The sequence below is a fragment of the Arvicola amphibius genome, chromosome 6 (genome assembly GCF_903992535.2).
Source record: "Arvicola amphibius chromosome 6, mArvAmp1.2, whole genome shotgun sequence".
NCBI lineage: Eukaryota > Metazoa > Chordata > Mammalia > Rodentia > Cricetidae > Arvicola > Arvicola amphibius.
In genome coordinates, this window is record NC_052052.2 from 20,415,089 (window position 1) to 20,436,742 (window position 21,654).

Here is a 21,654-nt window from a genome sequence, read left to right on the forward strand (position 1 = left end):
ATCTTGGATCCTGAATACATGATTTCTTTTTGAGCGGTTGAAGGATGATATAATGTTCTTTTTTGTGTCAAACGCAGGACTCTAATAGCTTGGCAACTCTGGGCAGAACAGTTAATCTTGGTTTTCCCAGTTGTAACAGGGCTGACTGCAAGCCACTCTGAACTTGTTGAAAGTCTTGTGTGTTGGAAAACACTCACTGACAAAGCCCTGCACACAGCAGGCCCTGGAATAAAGTTCATTTTCCTCGGATCAAAGCTATTTCCTCTTAAAGCCCCGCAGGACGTTTATAGGTGCATCGGACTCTGTGTAAGTGTGTGCAACATCGTGTGCACACGCGTGAGGTGTCTTTTTCTTGGAAATAAAGCCCAGAATTTACTGGATTATTTTAGGGTTAGTGACGTCTCTGCAAAGTGATTGTATATTTTTCTTCCTCAAAAGTCAAAGGGGTGAATGTCTTTTGTGGAGGGTAACGGGTGCCGGGTTTTTTTTTGTTTTTTGTTTTTAAATACTTAGTACATGTCTTGCTCCTGGGAGCTCTTTGCAAGTCCCTGAGGAAGGACGATGACAGTACTCCTAGGGAAGGTGTCTCCTGGGTAGACCTCCATGAAGTTTTCCCCGTGAACTCTTAGGACCTCTCATGAGGTTCCTTTTCAAATTGGAGAAGAGTTGCCCACTGCAGTTCCGAACTAGGGTTCAAGTCTTGCATGCACAGACTCCTGTGCATCATTAAGAACCAGAACTTTTGCATGTTTTCTTAAGACATAGCCATTTCTCTCCAGGCATTTGCCAAAATCTCCAGTCGCGACCCTGGCTACCCGGCGCCCCTAGGCCCAAAGCCGCGGCGGTGGGGGCGGGGAGGCCGCGCGCGCCGCTTCCGCTCCTCCAGGCCGCCAGAGGGCGCCACGGGCACGGCTCCGCCTTCCCGAGGTGCTCCGCGCCGGCTCCCTTCCGCGTGGGTGAGTGAATGTGAGAGTCAGCGCTCGCGCCGCGCGCGCCGCTGTCTGCTGCTTGGCGCCCATAGTCCGGCTGCGAGGGGCGGGCGCGCGCGTAAAAGCATAGAGACGGGCGTTGAGCTGCCCGCCTAGAGCGTCGCCGAGTCGGAGCCGGAGCCCGAGCCGCGCGCTGTGTCTCCGCTGCGTCCGCCGAGGCTCCGAGTGTCAGGGACAAAAGCCGCCGCCGCACCCTCTGCTCCCGCCTCCGGGGCTCATCCGCCGCTGCCGCCGTCCTGAGGAGGAGTCCGCTGCCGTCGTCCCCAGTGAGGATCCGAGAGCCATGTCGGCCAGCAGCCTCTTGGAGCAGGTACAGGCCCAGCCCGCATGTCTCGGCCATTGTGTGAGTCGAGACGGAGCCCGACTAGGCCCGGGCTCGCCGCTCCGGGCCGGGCCGCGGCGGCGCCTCTCGCGGCTTGGGATTCCGGCCTGAAGCCGGCCGCGCCCTGCGCCTCCCGGTCTAGCCCGCTCTTTCCGCTCCTCCACGTACTTCGGCGGCCGGGTGGCCGCGCTGCGCCGCTCCGCGCTCCCTCCCCACAGCGGCCCGGGCTTCCCTTCCTCGTTTCCTCCTCCTTCCCTCGTGTCGCTGGCGGCCCGGCCCGGGTGACCCGGCGGCCTAGCGCTTTTCCCCGCCTCCCCCTCACCACGCGTCCCCTCAGGCCTGCTCCCTTTCTTCCCCGCTCGGTTTCGGCTCTCATTAGTCTCTTTTTCCCCTTTCCGTTTTCTTCCCGGACGACTTGCTGCTCGGCGACGTCCCCTCCTCCCGCAGAGACCAAAAGGTCAAGGAAACAAAGGTAAAGCTGGGCTCCGCCGGTGGCCGCCGGCCGGGCGTGGGGGGGGGGGGCGCGCCGGACAGTGGGGGCGGGGTCTCGGGGACGCGCCCCGGGGAAAGGACCTTTCCGAAGCCGCTCGGTTCGCAGGTGCCTCGCGCGGGGCGCTCGACCCTTTTGGTGCTCCCCTGCAGCTGGCGAGCAGCTTTTTCGTTAACAACGAGTAATTCATGAGCGGGTGGGCGTGGAAGGCGGTTTGCAAAGCCCCAGGTCCTTAGTTTCCCGTAGGTCTTAGGAGGCCTTTGTTTTCCCTCCTCGCCGATCACTTTCTGGAAGTAACTTAGATGTGGCGGGGTGTGTGGGGCGGTGGGGGGGGGGAGCCGGAGGGAATTGAAATTCGGAGGCGCCAATAAACCGACCTTTTAAAAAGACTCTCTCCTGGGGTGGAGAGAGTCGGGTTTTTGGGGTTTTTTTATTTCCCCCACTGGGGAATTTTGCTTCAGCCTTGGCGCTCACCGTTATCCCTGAGAGGTTGGTTGTGGGCTCTGTGCACTAGCGTGATTTCTTCCTGGGGAGGATGTAATTGATGAACTTGGGGGAGCTTGTCGGAACAGGACATTACTAATCTGACTTTTTCCCTCTAGTACAAAATGGATCTGTGCATCAAAAGGATGGACTGAACGACGATGATTTCGAACCTTACTTGAGTCCACAGGCAAGGCCCGTGAGTAGCTGATCATTTTACATTATCTGTTAGACTTCCTGCCCTATCAGTCAGTCTCACTTTTGTGTAGGAGGGGGTTTACTTTGGATACTTAATAACTTGTTATAAACCGTTTATTACAAACGTTATAAGCTGTGTGTTCAACGAAGTATGTGCTCTGAGACCATATACTGATAACAGGTCGCTGTGTAAGTGTAGTAATACTGGCCTGAGTAATTAATTGTCCCTCATTTACCAGGAATATATCAGTGCAAGAATTAGGATTATCGGCTATTGTTTAATGTTCTGACTGCGCTGAAGGGAACAAAACCTTGTCTTTTAGGAAAATTGGGTTACCAGTGTAGTGAGGAGATTCTAGTGTGTAATCACTTGTGAACTTCAGCGATAATCGCTGGTCTTTAGTGAACTCGTCATGTAGTAAAACTGTTTTGAAGTGAGACAAAGTGGGATGCTTGCTCTTTGATTTGCACTAATTTAGTATTTCTAGAGAACAGCTTTGTGTACCTCTTGTGGCTGATGTAGTTATGAAATGAAGTTACAGTTAGGACACTAAATTTAGCACAGTTGATGGAAGCATGTTCTGGAACTAGCTCTTGTAGACCAGGCTGGCCTTGAACTCATAGAGATGTGCCTGCCTCTGCCTCCCCAGTGCTGGAATTAAAGATGTGCGCCAGCATTGCCCAACCTTACGTAAGATAGCCTATCTAAACATTTTTCACAGTGAGAGTACAAAAACCATCTAGGGTAGTGGTTCTCAACCTTTCTTTAATACAGTTCCTCATATTTTGGACCTCCCATAAAATTATTTTTCTTGCTGCTTCATAACTCGTTTTGCTGCTCTTGTGAATTGTAAATATCTGATAAGCAGTAGATAATGGGACCTCCCCCCAAAGGGTCCAGACTCAGATTGAGAACTGCTGATCTAGGAAGTGATTGGAAAAAGTTTCCACAGAGGACAACCAGCTAATCGGGAAAGTCAGGGAAGGAAGTAGAGGAATGAACTATTAATAGCTACTGTTAATAAAGTAGTTTGCTTTCCTAATAACTGTAACAGAGAGTGGGAACATTTAGAATCAATGTATGTATGCATGTATGGATGGATGCATGCATGGGGGTGTGGGGTGTGGTTTCAAGACAGTTTTTCTTCTCTGTCCTGGCTGTCCTGGAACTCACTCTGTAGACCAGGCTGACTTCGAACTCACTAAGACCCACCTGCCCTAGTGCTGTGATTAAAGGCGTGCACTAGCACTGCCTGGCTAGAATCAGTTCTAGGTAGTGCTTGTAAAGTATTGCATAATTCAGATTTTTGAGATCTATGGCATGTGGGGACTTGACATTACAGGTATAGACTTTCAACTGTCTTGGCATAATCCATGCTAGTAAGAATGTTTTCTTTTTCTTTGAGAAGTAAACTGGAAGCTTAAGTAGTGGCTTTTTTTTTTTTTTAATTGAGCTGTAGTTATATACTTTGAAGAAGGGTGGCTTTTTTTTGTGGTCGATAATCAAGAGTAATTCATAGAACTGGGTATGATCTCTTGCCTTTAATTCCAGGACTAGGGAGACAGAGGCAAGTGGATATCTGAGTTTGAGACCAGCCTGGTCTACATAGAAAGTTCTATGACAGCCAGGACTATTACACAGAAGTTTAAACCCTGTCTCAAAAAAACAAAAGAATTCTGTGCCAGTCATGACTACATGCATAGTAATACTGTCTCAAAAAAAAAAAAAAGATAATTTATGGGTTTTGTTACTGTTTTTTTAATGTGTGTGGTGTGCTTAACACAGGGCCTTATATATACTAATTGATGTAATTCCCCCCCCCCCACGCCAGTGTTTCTCTGTGTAGCTCTGGCTGTTCGGAACTCTCCATAGACCAGGTTGGCCTGGAACTCTCAGATACACCTGCTTTTGCCTCCTGAGTGCTGGGATTTAAGGCATGAGCCACCACTGTCTGTCTAATTCATGTAATTTTTAGCTGTTTGTTTGTTTCTCCATCTCTCCCTTCCCTTCCTCTCCCTTTCTCTTTCGCTCCATCCTGCTCTGCTTTTTTTTTTTTTTTTTTTTTTTGGTAGTCTCTATGTAGTTTTGAGTAGCTTCACACTCACTGAGATCTGTCTGCTTGTCTTCTGAGTACTGGGATTAAAGGTAATAAGGCACCATGCCTGACCTTATCAAACTCCATTAGCTGAAAATTTTATTATGTAGATGTGTTTAGAGGTTAGAGAATACTGTTTATGCTGCTCTGGCCTTGGCAATACAAGTTTAAGTCCTAAGGTACTTGCTGTTTTCCAAGTGTCTTCAGAAGGATAGAATTGGTAAATAATGAGTGCCTTATTAGAACTATTACAACTAAGACACACTATGTGAATTGAACTATGTGTTTATGGAGATCAATTTTATGTACCTCTTGCTTTTCACTTGAGGTTATTCTGTGTGCCGTAGAGTTCATTTAGTTTAATTTTGAGATAAGTTCTTACAGTGTTGCCCTGTCTGACCTGGAACTATGTATATATTGACTAGGTTGGCTTCCAGTTGACAGAAATTCTCCTGCCTCTGCCTCCCCAGTGCTGGGATAAAAGGTGTACATCACCATGCCCAGCAGTGCTGTAGGTTTTTTATATAAAAATCACAAACTAAGATGAAGACTTGTACAATACTATCTATTTCCTTGATTGAAAGAATAATTGTGCATGATTTCATATTTCTGATTATTTAAGGTTATAGACTTATGTCATATTTTTCTACTTCTCGTGCTAAAGGTATAGTACTAAGTTCAAATGATTGCCATTCATTTGGTAGGTAAAATTAAACAAGAAGTACTCCCTCCACTCCCCACCCTTCCATATTTAAGTTCTTTGGGGACCACTGTTTCCACTCCAGGTTATTATAAAGTTTATATAGTGAACATTGTTAGTTTATGAGGGAAGAATGCTTGGACAGACAATTGGAATAGAACTTGAAATTTGTAAGTTTTTTGTCTTTTTTTAACCCCCTTCCAAAATTTTCTTACATACCCACACTCTCACTAAATAGTTGGACATGTGTGTGCTACTATACAGATGTGGAGGGCAGAGAACAATTTGTAGGAGTTGACTCTCTGTCCTCCATGTGGATATCAGGGACCTACCTCAGGTTCTTGACCAGATTACTCACTGAACCATCTTACCAGGTTTTGTTTTCTTTTGTTTTTTTAACATTTATTTATGTGGGTTTGGGCCTACGCGGTGTGTATTTGGAGGTCAGAGGGGAACTTGACGGTGTCAGTTATCACCTTCTGGTGCTGGTGATTAAACTTGGGTCATCAGCATGGTGGCAAACACCTTTATCCCTTGAGCCATCTTTTGGCCCTCTTAGGATTTATTAATTTTATGTTTTGAGGTGTTTTTTTTTTTTTTTTTTTTAAGACAGGGTTTCTCTGTAACTTTGGAGCCTGTCCTGGAACTAGCTCTTGTAGACCAGACTGGTCTCGAACTCAAGAGATCTGCCTGCCTCTGCCTCCCGAGTGCTGGGATTAAAGGCATGTGTCACCACTGCCTGGCTTGGCCTGTATTTTTTTCTGTGTGTATTGTATGGTATGTACAGTGAGTTTGTGCCTGGTGCCTGTGGAGGTTAGAAGCGAACATCAGATTCCCTGGAACTGGAGTTACAGATAGTTGTGAGCCACTCCATGGGTGTTAGGAACTGAACCCAAGTGCTTTTAGCCACTGAGCCATCTTTCCAGTCCCTACTTTTTTTTTCTTATTGGACATAGAATCTGTTTTTGTTAGGTCTCAAACTCACTTTATAGCTAAGCTCTTGATTTCTACCTTTATACCTCATACTCACCGCTTGCTAGGCTTACAAGAGTGTGCCATGAAGTCTGGTTCTTTTGCTGGGAAGCTCTTGAACACTGATCCTCCATAATTCCCAATTTTCAAATCTATAAAGACATCATCTACACTGAGCCTGATTGGCAGGAGTTAGAAGTAAGCCTAACACACATAGTTCCACACCTCTCTGGGATATAGAGCAAAACCCTTTAATTCTAGCTCTTGGGAAGCAGAGGCAGGGCGATCTGTGGGAGTTCAAGGCTAACTTGGTTTAAGCCAGCCAGAGCTACATAGTGAGAGCCTGTCTAAAAGTAACAACTGGCCGGGCGGTGGTGGCGCACGCCTTTAATCCCAGCACTCGGGAGGCAGAGGCAGGCGGATCTCTGTGAGTTCGAGACCAGCCTGGTCTACAAGAGCTAGTTCCAGGACAGGCTCCAAAGCCACAGAGAAACCCTGTCTCGAAAAACCAAAAAAAAAAAAACGTAACAACTGCCCAGGCATGACAGAGCGTGCCCTTTTGGGGGTGGGGCGATAGGGGTATGTATGGGTGATTTGCCTGCATGCATGTTATGTTCCGCGTGTGTGCTTTGTTCACAGAAGGCATCAGATCTCTTGGGCCTGGAGTAACAGATGGCTGTTAGCTGCCATGTGTGTGCTGGGAACCGAACCTGAATCTTCTGGAAGTGCTGCAAATGGTTTTAACTGTCCAAGCCTAGTGGTGCACACCTTTAAATCCTAGCACACTGAATTCTAGGCCAGCCTGGTCTATGTAGCAAGTTCTAAGCCAGCCACAGCTACATAGTAAGACTCTGCCTTCAAAACAGTGACAACAAAAATCTCTATTTACTCTATGTGTCAGCCTAGCTTTCCATACTTACACAGGACCTTTAGGTGTGGTGTGACACGCCTTTAACCCCAGCACTTAGAATCTGAGGCAGGAAGATTGCCGTAAGTTTGAGGCCAGCTGGGCTGTATATAGCACATAAGCCAGAAACCAAAAAAGATTTAAGCAGTTATCACATCAAAATTTCATATTGTTCAAAAATGCCAGTAAGTTTACAGAAAGGTGAATGGACTATTCCCTTTCGTGGTGATGGCTCAAATACTTGAGTTGTGATTGTGGAAGGAAATGTCCTGTTATTTTTATTATTTATATATATGTTGTTTTGATGTATTTGCCTCTTCTTCCACAGAATAATGCATATACTGCCATGTCAGACTCCTACTTACCCAGTTACTACAGCCCTTCCATTGGCTTTTCCTATTCTTTGGGTGAAGCTGCTTGGTCTACTGGAGGTGACACAGCCATGCCCTATCTAACTTCTTATGGACAACTGAGCAACGGAGAGCCCCACTTCCTTCCAGATGCAATGTTTGGGCAACCAGGAGCCCTAGGTAGCACTCCATTTCTTGGTCAGCATGGTTTTAATTTTTTTCCCAGTGGGATCGACTTCTCAGCATGGGGAAATAACAGTTCTCAGGGACAGTCTACTCAAAGCTCTGGATATAATAACAATTATGCTTATGCACCCAGCTCCTTAGGTGGAGCCATGATTGATGGACAGTCAGCTTTTGCCAATGAGACCCTCAATAAAGCTCCTGGCATGAATACTATAGACCAAGGGATGGCAGCACTGAAACTGGGTAGCACAGAAGTTGCAAGCAGTGTTCCAAAAGTTGTAGGCTCTGCTGTTGGTAGTGGGTCCATCACTAGTAACATCGTGGCTTCTAGCAGTTTGCCTCCAGCTACTATTGCTCCTCCAAAACCAGCATCCTGGGCTGATATTGCTAGCAAGCCTGCAAAACAGCAACCTAAACTGAAGACCAAGAATGGCATTGCAGGATCAAGTCTTCCACCACCCCCAATAAAGCATAACATGGATATTGGAACTTGGGATAACAAGGGTCCTGTGGCAAAAGCTCCTTCACAGGCTTTGGTTCAAAATATAGGTCAGCCAACCCAGGGGTCTCCTCAGCCTGTAGGACAGCAGGCCAATAATAGCCCACCAGTGGCTCAGACATCAGTAGGGCAACAGACGCAGCCATTGCCTCCGCCTCCACCTCAGCCTGCCCAGCTCTCAGTCCAGCAACAGGCAGCTCAGCCAACTCGCTGGGTAGCACCTCGGAACCGTGGCAGTGGGTTCGGTCATAATGGGGTGGATGGTAATGGAGTAGGACAGTCTCAGGCAGGTTCTGGATCTACTCCTTCAGAGCCTCACCCAGTATTGGAGAAACTTCGGTCCATCAATAACTATAACCCTAAAGATTTCGACTGGAATCTGAAACATGGCCGGGTTTTCATCATTAAGAGCTACTCTGAGGACGATATCCACCGTTCCATTAAGTATAATATCTGGTGCAGCACAGAGCACGGTAACAAGAGACTGGATGCTGCATATCGTTCCATGAACGGGAAAGGTCCCGTTTACTTACTTTTCAGTGTCAACGGCAGTGGACACTTCTGTGGAGTTGCAGAGATGAAATCTGCTGTGGACTACAACACATGTGCAGGTGTGTGGTCCCAGGACAAATGGAAGGGTCGTTTTGATGTCAGATGGATTTTTGTGAAGGACGTTCCCAATAGCCAACTGCGACACATTCGTCTAGAGAACAACGAGAATAAACCAGTGACCAACTCTAGGGACACTCAGGAAGTGCCTCTGGAAAAAGCTAAGCAGGTGTTGAAAATCATAGCCAGCTACAAGCACACCACTTCCATTTTTGATGACTTCTCACACTATGAGAAACGCCAAGAGGAAGAAGAAAGTGTTAAAAAGGTAACCATCTTATTCAAATGACTGTGGGGAAGGAGGAGGCCATAGAGAGGGTAAGAAAGCTGTTGCAGTGAGTGAGTGGTTAATAAAAGCTCTGTAATAATGGTGTCATTTAGCAGCTTCTAAGGCTTTATGGGAGGATAATTGGTCTTTTGAACCCTAGTGTGAAGGAATGTGAGCTTTAGTGGAGAGCAGAAACAGTACGGTTTGAACTGAACTGGTATAGACAGATAATTGTAAAGCTACAAGAGGGAAAAACTGAAGTGAAAGGAGAGGGTGGTGGGTATAATGTACGGGAAAGTATGAATGCTCTTTGGAGTGTCTTTGCCTTTGGTAGTTTTGTGTATTTTCAAGAATTGGTGTGTTACCGCCCTGAAATCTGTCTGCTTCTGACAGTTGATTTTATTGTTTGTTAGAACTTTGCTTTACTCTTTATAATGTTCACTTTATTATTTTTTTCTTTTCAGTGATGGGAATTGAAACTAGGATGTGCTAGGCAAACCCTCTGTCCCTGTGCCACATGCCCAGCCATAGGAAAGTTATCATATGTAAAACTTTATTATATGAAACTTTAAAACAGCAGTAAAAGGGTTGGAAAAACAACTGATTGGTTGCTGTTCTTTTTTCTTTTTTGGTTTTTCAAGACAGGGTTTCTCTGTGTAATAGCCCTAGCTGTCCTGAAACTAGCTCTTGTTGACCAGGTTGGTCTTGAACTCCACCTGAAGATCCACCTGCCACTGCTGGGTGGGTGTGCACCACCTCTGCTCAGCTGCAGTTGCTGTTCTTGCAGAGGACTTGGGTACAATCCTATTACCCACAGGGTGGCTTGCAACTACTCATAACCCACTACCAGGGGAACTAACACATGCAAGTCCACCACATGTGTTTATGTAGAACATTCATGACCCAAAAAAAAACCCCAAAAACCTGAACGTTAGAAAGCCTCTTAGTTCTGATATTTTATTACTCAGTCACTTTCTCTTGATTTTTCTGTATCAAGTGGAAAGAGTGATAGACAAAGGATCAAAACTAGAGTGATTTGTTTGAAATAGATAGTGTTTGCTCTGAAGGTATTAGGTATATGAAATTTTAGGACCATAGTGTGGGGGGGAGTGTTTGCTTTTATTAAAATTTACTTTTATATTTGTTTGTATATGGGGCTGAGTATATTCATGTGTACCATATGCATATCTGTAGAGACCAGAAGAGGATGTTGGGTGTTCTGGAATTGGAGTTACAGGTGGTTGTAGGCTCTGCCATGTTGGTGCTAGGAATTGAACACAGGTCTTTGAGAAGAACAGCTAGTGATCTTGGCCACTGAACCGTCTTTCCACCACCTTTTTATTACTTACTCATATTTTATTAATTGTGTATATAGGAGTTTTGCCTACATGGGTGTCTGTAGTACATGCAGGTCTGGTACACACAGAAACCATATGAGGGTTTCAAATCCCATGAAGCTGGAGTTTCTGTTGAGTTATGCACACTTAATTTTTGTTCTGCTAGTGATTGAATTGAACCTGGGGTGGACTTGTATTTTTATTTTTTACTTTATACCAGTCCTCTGGATGGAATGAGGTCCTTGAGCATGCTAGGGAAACAGTCTGTCTCTGAGCTAAGCCCCTGGATCTATATTGATTAACTTTTAGTCAAGGATGTATTTGGATTAAATTCATTGGAGTGATTAAATGAGTAAATGAAACTTGGAGAGAGGATTTCATAGTTTAGACCTCAGAATCATTAACTGAAGATGACTTTGAATCTCTGAAACTAATTTTTTTGTTTGTTTGACTTTGGAGTCAAATTTACTAGGTAGGTCAGGCTGGCCTTGAACTCACAGAGATCTGTTTGCCTCTGATGGGATTAAAGATGTTCACCATCACTCCCAATGCTTGAAGCTAATTTTTAAAAAATATTTTAGTTTTTTTCCTAAGCTTTTAGATTTATGTTTTACACTTTTATATGTCTGTATGGATGGTTGTGAGTTACTGTGTGGGTGCTGGGACTTGAACGCTCGTCCTCTGTAAGAACAAGTGCTCTCCCATCCAAGTACTAACCAGGCCTGACCCTGCTTAGCTTCCGAGAACGGGCACATTCAGGGTGGTATAGCTCCAAAGCTAAAGAGAAACCCTGTCTCGAAAACAAACAAACAAAAAAAACAAGTGCTCTTTAACTGCTCAGTCATCTCACTAGCCTCAATAAATATGTAGCCCAGACTGACCTTGAACATGAGGTGTAAGATTCTTAGAATTGACTATTTTTTTTTTTTGTTTTTTTTTTTTGTTTGTTTGTTTGTTTGTTTGTTTGTTTTTCGAGACAGGGTTTCTCTGCAGCTTTAGAGCCTGTCCTGGAACTAGCTCTTGTAGACCAGGCTGGTCTAGAATTGACTATTCTTTTACTGTTTTCCTAGAATGAATGCAGTAATGAAGGTTGTCAAATAGTGTCTAGGGTTAGGAGTGTAACTCTGGTAGAATGTTTGGAGAGCATGCACCAGACCTTGGGTTCTATCCTTAGAACCATCCTCCTTTTAAAAAAAAGGTAGAGACAGGTGTATCTGTGAGTTTGAGACCAGCCTGGTCTACAGAGCGAATTCCAGGACAGGCTCCAAAAGCTACAGAGAAACCCTGTCTTGAAAAACCAAAAATAAAAAAGTAAATTAAAAGGTTCATTTCCAAAACCACACATAAAGATTTACATGAATAGCCGGGCGGTGGTGGCACACGCCTTTAATCCCAGCACTGCCTTTAATCCCAGCACTCGGGAGGCAGAGGCAGGCGGATCTCTGTGAGTTTGAGACCAGCCTGGTCTACAAGAGCTAGCTCCAGGATAGGCTCTAAAGCTGCAGAGAAACCCTGTCTCGAAAAACCAAAAAAAAAAAAAAAAAAAAAAAAAAGATTTACATGAATGAGTATCCTAATTGTTCTTAGGCTGGTGAACAAAACATCAGATAAAAATAAAGTTTTGATTATATTTGTGTCCCATTGCCTTTTAGTTAATGTTTTGTGTGGGAAGAGGCTTAGGTTTCAGGAAGGCTCGATGCTTGCCCTGTTCTTTTTCAGTCAGAATTGTCTGCTCGGTTGTTCCAACTATCTTTGTATAACTGACTATAAACTGTTATTAGTTTATTAGGCTCCCAAGAAAGTTTTGTGAGAATGAGATTCATAGTTCATCAAGGCACTAGGTTAGGTGTGTGTTCTTTGTGTTAGTCACAAGATGGCAGAAGACTGGGTAGCATGTAGGGTGGTAATGCAGTAACTAGGAAGCACTTAAAATTTACCCTGAGGATGACGTCACAGCTGTTCTGAAGGCCCATGATCAGACTTGTATCTTGGCAGACCACACCAAAGTAGAGATGGCCATTATTGCCAACCATTATTACTGAATCATTCTGTCACCTGATGTAATTCAGTATCCTGAAACCTTCAGACATTGCATCTGTCTGGCTTGATATTTCCAGTAAAATTTTAGTAATATCTTTGTGTCTTTTGGGTGTTTCACTCCTCCCACCCTCCTACCTCCAGGCCAGCCGGCCTTGAACTCCTGATTCTCTTGCCTCCACCTGAATGCTGGGCTTATAGGCCAGTCATGTCCTGATTTGTAACTTTTTTTAACTTTGTATCTAAAGCATTATTGTGAGAGAGAGCACACACAGACCCATGCATGAAAGTGGAGGTCAGGGTTGATCTCTCCACCATGTAGGTCTTCCGCTTGCTCTTACCTGCTGAGCTATCCTCTGGCTTGGTTCATAACATCTCTTTAGGTCTGAGTATTCTCCACTTATTTGTACACCACACCAGGCGCTGTGACATCACTTTAGTGGCTTTGTAATCTGTTATAAACTTGTCTGATTTTATTTGGGACAGCCTGACTGTGTAGCACAGACTGACCTCAATTCTAAGCAGTTCTTCCTTAGCCGCCTAGGATTACAGATGTGAGCCATTGCACCTAGATTCTGTATTTTCTTACTAAATGATTAACTTAGAAATTACCATACCTGCCTTTGCTCACAGCACTCAGGAAGCAGAGATAAGTGAGTCTCTGGTGGGCCTGGTAGTGACTTCCAGGACAGCCAGGACTACATGGCTTGTCTTAAAAAAAAAAAAAAAAAATGAAGGAAGAAAAGGAAAAAAACCACACTTCTTGTTAGCTTCCATTTATTCTCTACTCTAACACTGGAAGTTACCTCCTCAGACTTCCTGAATGGACATCCATTCAGTTGTTTGTGGGTGTTTTCGTATACTCATCTGTATGTGGAAGTCAGAAGATAACTTGTAGGAGTCAGTTCTCTATTTCCATCGTCTGGAAATGTAGCTCTGTTGGTAGAATGCTTGTTCAGCATGCACAGAATCCTAAATTCAGCTCCCAGCACTGTATAAACTGAGGGGCCTGTGATGCCTCTAATCCCAGCACTGGAAGGGTGGAGGCAGGAGGATCAGAAGTGCAATGTTACCTCTGGGGCTAGCCTGGGATACAAGGCACTATTGATTTAAAAGGAAAAAAAGAAATGGAGGAATATGAGTGAAAATTCTACAGGTTCAGCATCTCTGCTATTTGTTGGGTAGGTTAGGGGGGAGAAATGAGCAAAGCCTAGATTTCTTTGCTGAAATATTGTAAAGGTGGCTACAGCTTTTGAAGCATTGTGTTGAATTCTCATTGAATGCCTTGATTCAAGGGACAGTGTGATAAAGAACTTTCCTATAGCTCTTTATTTTGTCACTTATTTTTTGTGTCACTTGTGGGTGTCTGAGCCATCGTGTGCATGTGTAGGTCCGGCAGTCTGCTGTAGTTCTCAGATAACATGGTGATTCCCTGGGATCATACTTAGGTTGACAGGCTTGGTTTGAATACTTCACCTGCTGAGCCATTGTTGACCTGATTATAGCTCTTGAAAAAAAAATAGTAAATTAAGGCAAGCAAAGGTGATCTCTTTCTGCTTTTCTGTATTCACTATTGACTAGGTTTGCAAATGAGCCAAAAGGAAGAACATGGCTCCGTCACCATAGGTTTGACAGTTAAAAGTTGTTTCCGCCCCCTTTTGGACACAATTATAACTCCAACAAAGGTAGTGCAAGTATCTGTGTAATACTTTCCACCCTGCTGAGTAAACAAGCTCCAGCCAACCTGGCATGAAGGGATAATTAGAACATGAGGTCACCTGAAATGTATAGAGCAGTGTATGTTCCATTGCTGACACTGGGCCAGCAAGTTGGCCCCTCGAGTAAAGTGCTTGTGTGTCGGCCTGACAGCCTGAGTTCGGTCCCTAGATCCATGTTTTTGTTTTGTTTTTCTAAAGATGGGACAGAAAAACTTCAGAGATGGTCCAGCAGTTAAGAGCATGTACCGCTCTTGGCAGAGATCTGAGTTCAGTCCCAGCACCTCTTCATCCTGAGTAGCTAACAAATACCTGTAACTTCAGCTCCAGGGAGGTCGGTGCCTTCCATGTTTGAGAGTACCTGCACTCATTTGCATAGACATACATAATTAAAAATTACAAAAAAAACTTTTAATAAAAAAGATGGAGTATAATAAAGATGTCAACCTCTGGCACAGACAACCACACCTACAAAATACTCAGATGTACACTGCATAAAACACTAAAAATATGGAGAATGATTTTACAAAATTGAACACTGCATGCATGCCTACATGTGCATTATATGCGCACAAATAATTTTCTTTAGATTTATTTATTTATTGTGTATACAGTGTTCTGCCTGCATATATGCCTGCATACCAGAATAGGATACCAGATCTCATTATAGATGGTTGTGAGATACCATGTGGTTGCTAGGGGTTAAGAGCACTGACTGATCTTCCAGAGGACCCAAGTTCAATTCCCATTACAACCATCTGTAGTTCCAGTTAATTATTTTGTATGGGTATGCATGGGTGGGTTTGGAGTGTTTACATTGTTAGGCCTCTTCCTCTATCTATTCTCCATCTTTGTTTGTTTGTTTTTCGAGACAGGGTTTCTCTGTGTAGTTTTGGAGCTTATCCTGGAAATCACTCTGTAGACCAAGCTGGCTTGGAATTCACAGAGATTCCCCCTGCCTCTTTTTCCCGAGCGCTGGAATTATTTATAAGCATACGCTGCCACCACTGGACTTCCATCTTATTTTTTTGAGACTGCATTTTTCACTGAACCTGGAGCTTACTGCCTGGCCAGTGAGAACTCTGATGATCTGTTTGTCTGTAGGGCTGTTGGGGCGTATCACCTTGACTGGCTTTGTACATGAGTCTTGGAATCTGAATTCAGTTCTCCATGCTCGTACAGAAAACACTCGTCTAGCTTTGGAAAGAATACTTTTAAGTTTTAGTTTTTGTTCTTTTGAGACAGTTTCTTTGTGTAGTCTTGACTGTCCTAGAACTAGCTCTTGTAGACCAGGCTGGCCTCGAACTCGCAGAGATCCGCCTGCCTTTGCCTCCTGAGTGCTGGGATGAAAGATGTGCGCCACCACCGCCAGGCCTGCTTCTCTTCTTGGGATTTAAAGACTGGGATTAAAGGCATGTGCTGCCACCACCTAGCCACCCAGCCGTTTTTTTTTTTTGTTTTTTTGTTTTTTGTTTTTTTTTTCAAAAAAACCCCTTTATTTATTTATTATTTATTTATGTATAGAATATTCTGTCTGCATGTATGCCTACAGGCCAGAAGAGGGCACCAGACCTCGTTACAGATGGTTGTGAGCCACCATGTGGCTGCTGGGAACTGAACTCAGGACCTTTGGTAGAGCAGGCAATGCTCTTAACTGCTGAGCCATCTCTCCAGCCCCTCCCTCCCCCCCAGCCGGTATTTTTAAAGAAGAAAAGATATTAGAGACAGGTGTGGTGGGCCAAACCACTGACCCTAGTGTTTAGGAGGCCAAAACAAAGGTATTTCAACCAGTTAGATTTCATAGAGCAGATGAACACTGCCACCTCGTGGCTTTCAAGGTATTCTTATGAGCAAATTTTTAATTTTGTAATGCTTTGTTTTGTAGTACTGGGTATTGAATTCAGGGCCTTGTGGGTGTTAGACAAGCTCTCTACCACAGCCAAATCTCCAGTTCCGTAATCAGATTGAAAGTAAGGAAGGGGGCTGGAGTGGTTTGAATAGAGGTGTGGATATTACTTGTAGTTATTTAAGCAAAAGACTAGAGGTTGAGGCTTGGAAATATTTTTTTATAGTTACTTACTTTTAAAAAATTGCCTTTAGTCAGGCGATGGTGGCGCACGCCTTTAATCCCAGCAGAGGCAGAGACAGGCAGATCTTTGTGAGTTTAAGGCCAACTTGGTCTAGAGAGTGAGTTTCAGGACAGACTTCAAAGCTACAGAGAAACCCTATCTGGAAAAAATAAAACAAAAATGAAAAAACCAAAAATTACCTTTAAATATTAGAGAAGGGAGCTTGAGATGTTGGCAAGAGGATACATAATTACAGATAGATTAAAGGTGTAGCAAGTCTTTCTCTGTACTGCCAGCTCCCAAGTAATGACACAGAGACTTATTAAGTACGAAAGCTTTGCCTAAGTTTAGGCTTGTCCTAACTTAAATTAACTTATTTATTTTAATGTATGCTCTGTTGCTTGGCTTGATGCCTCATCTCTGTATTACTCATGCTGCTTTTTCTGAGTGGCTCACAACTCCACCTTTCTTCCTCTCTTAAGTTCTCTCTGCTTCCAGAGTCCTCTCTGTCCCCAGAAATCCCCCTAACATCTTCCTGCCCAGCTGTTGGCCATTCATCTGTTTATTAAAGCAGTCACAGTGACACATCTTCACATGATTGAAAAGGAATATTCTGCAACATAAGGGGAATACATTTAAAGAGATTTGTTGCATTGTAGTAGTTAATAGTGCCTTATAATGGTAATTTTGAAAAGGCAGAGTAAATGGCATCATAAAAGATGAACACAGGGCTGGGGAAAATAGCTCAGTGGAAGGTAAAGTGTTTGCCAGGCATGGATGACTGGAGGTTGGATCCCCAGAGCCCAAGTAAATGCTGGATTGGGTATAGGTAACAAGGTTTCTCAAATGCAGTAGGACTTTCTTTTGTGGGCCCGCCAGCTCTCCAGTAACAACACAGAGACTTAATATTAATTATGAAAGCTTGGCCTTACCTTAGGCCTTTTTTCAACTAGCTCTTATAACTTAAATTAATCTGTCTCTTAATCTACATTTTGCCATGTTGCTCTGTTACCGCTGTTCTGTACCATATGTCCGATTTATTTAGAAATTCAAGCACTTAATCCCAACTATCCTCTCCTGCCCAGTTATTGGCCAGTCAGCTCTTTATTAAACCAATCAGAAGGCGTCTTGGCATAGACACGTCTTCACGGTATATAAATATTCTGCAACAGGTGTGTGTGGCAGCCCACATGTAATCTGACAGCTCAGGGGTCAGAGACAAGATCCCTGAAGCAAGCTGGCTTTCTAGATTAGCCAGATCCGCTCTCGGGTTGAGTGTGAAATCCTGCCTCAATTTCTAAAGTGGAAGAGTGGATGAGAAGATGCTTGATGTTAATCTCTGGTGTCTCCACACATGCATCTTACATACACATATCAAGCAAAGTGACTGGGGTGTACTTCAGGGACCTGATTTTAATTCCCAAAACCCACATAAATAAAAACTGCTGATATGGGAGATAAACAAATCCCTGAGGCTCACTGGTCATCCAGCCTTCCTGCCTAGTTGCCTGGGTGAAAGATGCTGACTTAAAAAATGTAGATGACACCTCAGGAACAATATCCAAGACTGTCCTCTGGCCTTTACTGGAGCACGTGCACACACAAATGACACGTGGATCCAGAGGGGATGACACACACTTGAAGAGGACCCCTGGGAGGTAGAGGCAGGAAGAGTAGGAGTTCAAGGTCAGCCTCTGAGTTCAAGGCCAGCCTTAGGTACGAGAAACCATTCCTCAAAGATGTGGAGGGTCTAAAGAGTTGGCCTAGCTCTTGTTACTCTTGGGAGGCAGAAACAGGTGAATCTTTGTGACTGAGTCAACCTGGGCTACAGAGCAAGTGCCAGGACAGTCTCCAAAGCTATACAAAGAAACGCTGTCTAGAAAAACCAAAAAGAAAACAAACCCAAAACCAAAAACAACACAGTCCTGCCTCAGCCTTACAAATGCTAAGATTACAGATGCATACCAGCTGATTTTTTGTTATTCCTAGTGCTGGAAATTGAGCCCAGAGCCCTGTACATCCAGTCAAGCATTCTACTACTGAGCTTCATCCCACCTCCGAGTAAAAGATTAATAGAAAGTGCTATTGAAAGATTGGTTAGCCGGGCGGTGGTGGCGCACGCCTTTAATCCCAGCACTCGGGAGGCAGAGGCAGGCGGATCTCTGTGAGTTCGAGACCAGCCTGGTCTACAAGAGCTAGTTCCAGGACAGGCTCCAAAGTCACAGAGAAACCCTGTCTCGAAAAACCAAAAAAAAAAAAAAAAAGATTGGTTAACGTTGGGATTATTATCATTACTTGTTTTTTCTGAAGCTAGGGTTTCTCTTTGTAGCCCTGGAACTCCCTCTGTAGACCACTCTGGCCTCCAACTCAGATCCTCTGCTTCCCACTTGCTGGGATTACAGGTGTTCAGCACCACCTCCTGACCAGGATTATCTTTTTGAGACAGGGTCACATTCTAGCAGCTCAGGCTGGACCAAACTCTTGGTGTACTACTTCAGTATCTTGAATGCTGGGATTGTGGGCCTGTGCCATGGTGATTGGCAGTTTTATTTTACTTTTTAAGCCAGTTTTTCTACTGTAAAGCAATATGTCTGTCTTAGTTACTTTTCTATTGCTGTGATAAAACAAAGTGACCAAGGCAACTTCTAAAAGAGTGCATTTTATTTGAGTTTCAGAATGCTTGATGGTAGGACAAAGGATTAGTGTCAGGAGCAGCTGAGAGCTTATATCTTGATCTAAAAATTGGAGGCAGGCAGGCAGGCAGACAGAGACAATGGGAATGAAACCTCAAAGCCTTCCCACCAGTAACAAAGCTCCAATAAGACCTCATCTTCTTTATCCTTCCCAAACAGTTCTGGCAACTCAAGTTTTCAAACATGAGCCTATGGAGGTCTTCCCCCCCCCTCCCCCCCATTGCCACAAGAGGGCGTGGCAAGGAGGACACTCAGGACACAGACGGCGGGGCACAGGTGGCCCACGCCACTCTGTGACAGAATCGAACTTGGGACCAGACCTGGGGATCGAACCCGGGTCCTTGGACTCGCAAGCGCCGTGGAGGCCTTTCTCATTCAAACCATTACAGTGTCTGTTCTTGAAATTTTAGGGAGAGTTTAATAGAAAAATTATAGGAACATTAAAACTTAAGGTTTTATTACATTGGATGGAACTTTTCTGTTTTGAATAGCAGCTGATTTTCAGAGGTTGGAATATATGGGTTAGTTACAATGTTAACTGCTGTGCTGTGATAAGTATAGTGTCTCCTTGTGACATTTTCATACATGTGTATAAGGTACTTTATTACACATGTAGAGAGCCAAAAGTGATATTGGGTGTCTTCCTTGGTTGCTCTCCACTTTATTTACTGAGATAGGATCTCTGATTTCCCACTTCTAGTCCAGGTAGCCAGCTTGCCCTGGCAATCCCCCTCTACCTCCCCCTTATGGTGATTAAAGTTTAGGTTTTTCTCAAAGATTGACATATTGTAGTATGGGCATTGATACAATGATGAATACAATTGATTCACCTTGGGTAGATAGTCTTGGGCAGGTAAGTGACCTCTTTGAAGGTTAGTTTAAGATGGGAGTAATGGCTTGATGTGGTGTGCTCATCTGGAATAGCAGTGCACTGAGGGCCAAGGCTGGAGGATTACAAGTTGGGACCAACTTGGGTTGTGACTGTCTTAAAACAACAAAATAAGCCTCAGAATTAAAGTCCTTGGGGTGAAAATATGGAGATTATTAATAGTTAACAGTACTTAGGAAATAGAGTCCAAATATGGGATTTGCTGTTCTTTCTGGAAGATCCATTCTGACATCAGAACCATGGTTAGAAGTTCAATGGAAACATACATGAGTTAGGACTAGGCACTTTTCGTTGTTTTTTGTTTTTTGACACAGAGTCTCTCTACACAGCCTTGGCTGTCCTAGAATTCACTCTGTAGACCATGCTGGCCTGAAACTCACAGATCTTCCAGCCCTTTGCCTCACAAGTGCCGGGGATCCACGTTGTGTGCCACCACTGCTAACCAGGCCTTTTCCTTTTAAAAACATTGTAGTTTTGAGTTTGTTTATTATTACTTTAGGTAGATTTTAACTAACTATTTCAACTTTTTTCTTACCTCCCCAGGAACGTCAAGGTCGTGGGAAATAAAAAGCGGTTCTGCACAGACTGCAGCAACGGTTGCATCTGCTTATCCTAAGAGGACACAGTGACTTTCAAGAAAATTAGGACTTTTTTTCTTAATTTCATTGACTTCAGAGACAATTGCAAACTTGCAGTTTAAGTATTGGAATTCACAAAAAAAAAAAAAAAGAAAGGAAACATAGGACTTAACTGGAAAATGGAGAAAAAAAAAGGAAAAAAAAAAAAAGGAAAAACCTAAACAAAAATTCCCTCTAGGTAGTTTAGGTAAAAAAATGTCCCTTTTATTTTGGCTTTGGTTGTGATTCCAAGCATAATGCTTTGGTGTTTTTTTTGTTTTGTTTTGTTTTGTTTGTCTTTTTACTATATTTTTCGGATTTTTAAGTCCGTAAGTGCATACAATTTTCTCTAATTTTTAAAACCCTTTCCTCTTCCCATTTTGACATTTGCACTTGGAGAACACTTGAGTTGCGCAGATTTTGGGTGTCCACCCCAGAAAGTGGGAATTTGTTTTTCCCTTCCGAACTGGAAGAAAAATTTTATGAAGAATTTTTGTCTAGGAGAGTTTAATAACAGTGTTACCCAAGGTTGTGTCTGTGAGGGTGACTCATTTTCTCTGACCCTTTGTTACTCAAAGTAAAGTACTAGGAGTCCTAAGAAGTGTTCTGTTCTTGTACATTATAACTGATTAAGTCAGGATTAATTTGATTTCAAAGCTAAGAACAGTGATAAAAACTTGTTTTCAGAAATGCATTTTGGAAGAGAAAATATTGTAAAACATGTAGTGAATGTTTCTTCAGTTTCTTGTTCAGCCAATGAGGAAAGGGCATTGCCTTTCTTTTTACCATTAATCACTTCTCAATAAACGTGAGATCCTGTTGAGCATCATTTCTGTGGCATCTAGTATCATTTGCCTGCTATATTTAGGGAAAAAAGATTTTGGTGTAGAAAGTTTTGAGAAGTGAAATAGTGACTCACTTTAGAAAGTTAAAGGCCCTGCGTGGGGTTGTATTCCTGTACTCCCAGCACTTAGGAGGTGGGTGCAGGATGGGTAAGCTCAGAGCTTTTCCTCACCACGTAGCAAGTTTGAGGTTAGTTAGACTACATGAGATCCTGTCACTAAAAACAATTCTATTGAAAGCATATAGTTTTGGCTTGCTTTGTACTTAAGGACTAGAAACCCTTACTTATGACTTCTGTAAACCAAGTGTGACAATATTCATAATGCTTTGCTTCTGGTTTGTATAGAAAACAGCACGGCTAAACCACTCCATAGTATTTGTGTTT

The 21,654-nt window shown here is 43.7% G+C and overlaps 1 protein-coding gene across 1 annotated transcript; it reads left to right on the forward strand.

Moving 5' to 3' along the window:
- Positions 1–966: 966 nt before the first annotated feature.
- On the forward strand, positions 967–21,255 carry Ythdf2 (YTH N6-methyladenosine RNA binding protein 2). Its single transcript, XM_038333727.1, has 5 exons — positions 967–1,299; positions 1,759–1,783; positions 2,404–2,483; positions 7,486–9,069; positions 20,353–21,255. The coding sequence occupies exons 1-5, from the start codon at positions 1,273–1,275 to the stop codon at positions 20,374–20,376; spliced, it is 1,740 nt and encodes a 579-aa protein (XP_038189655.1). The 5' UTR covers positions 967–1,272; the 3' UTR covers positions 20,377–21,255.
- Positions 21,256–21,654: the final 399 nt, after the last annotated feature.

Bases quoted from the DNA above. Each gene is read 5' to 3' on its own strand.
- Ythdf2 (XM_038333727.1), top strand. From the start codon at position 1,273: ATGTCGGCCAGCAGCCTCTTGGAGCAG. The intron at 1,784-2,403 runs GTAAAGCTGGGC...TTTTCCCTCTAG, and splicing joins AAAAGGTCAAGGAAACAAAG to TACAAAATGGATCTGTGCAT. The intron at 2,484-7,485 runs GTGAGTAGCTGA...CTTCTTCCACAG, and splicing joins TGAGTCCACAGGCAAGGCCC to AATAATGCATATACTGCCAT.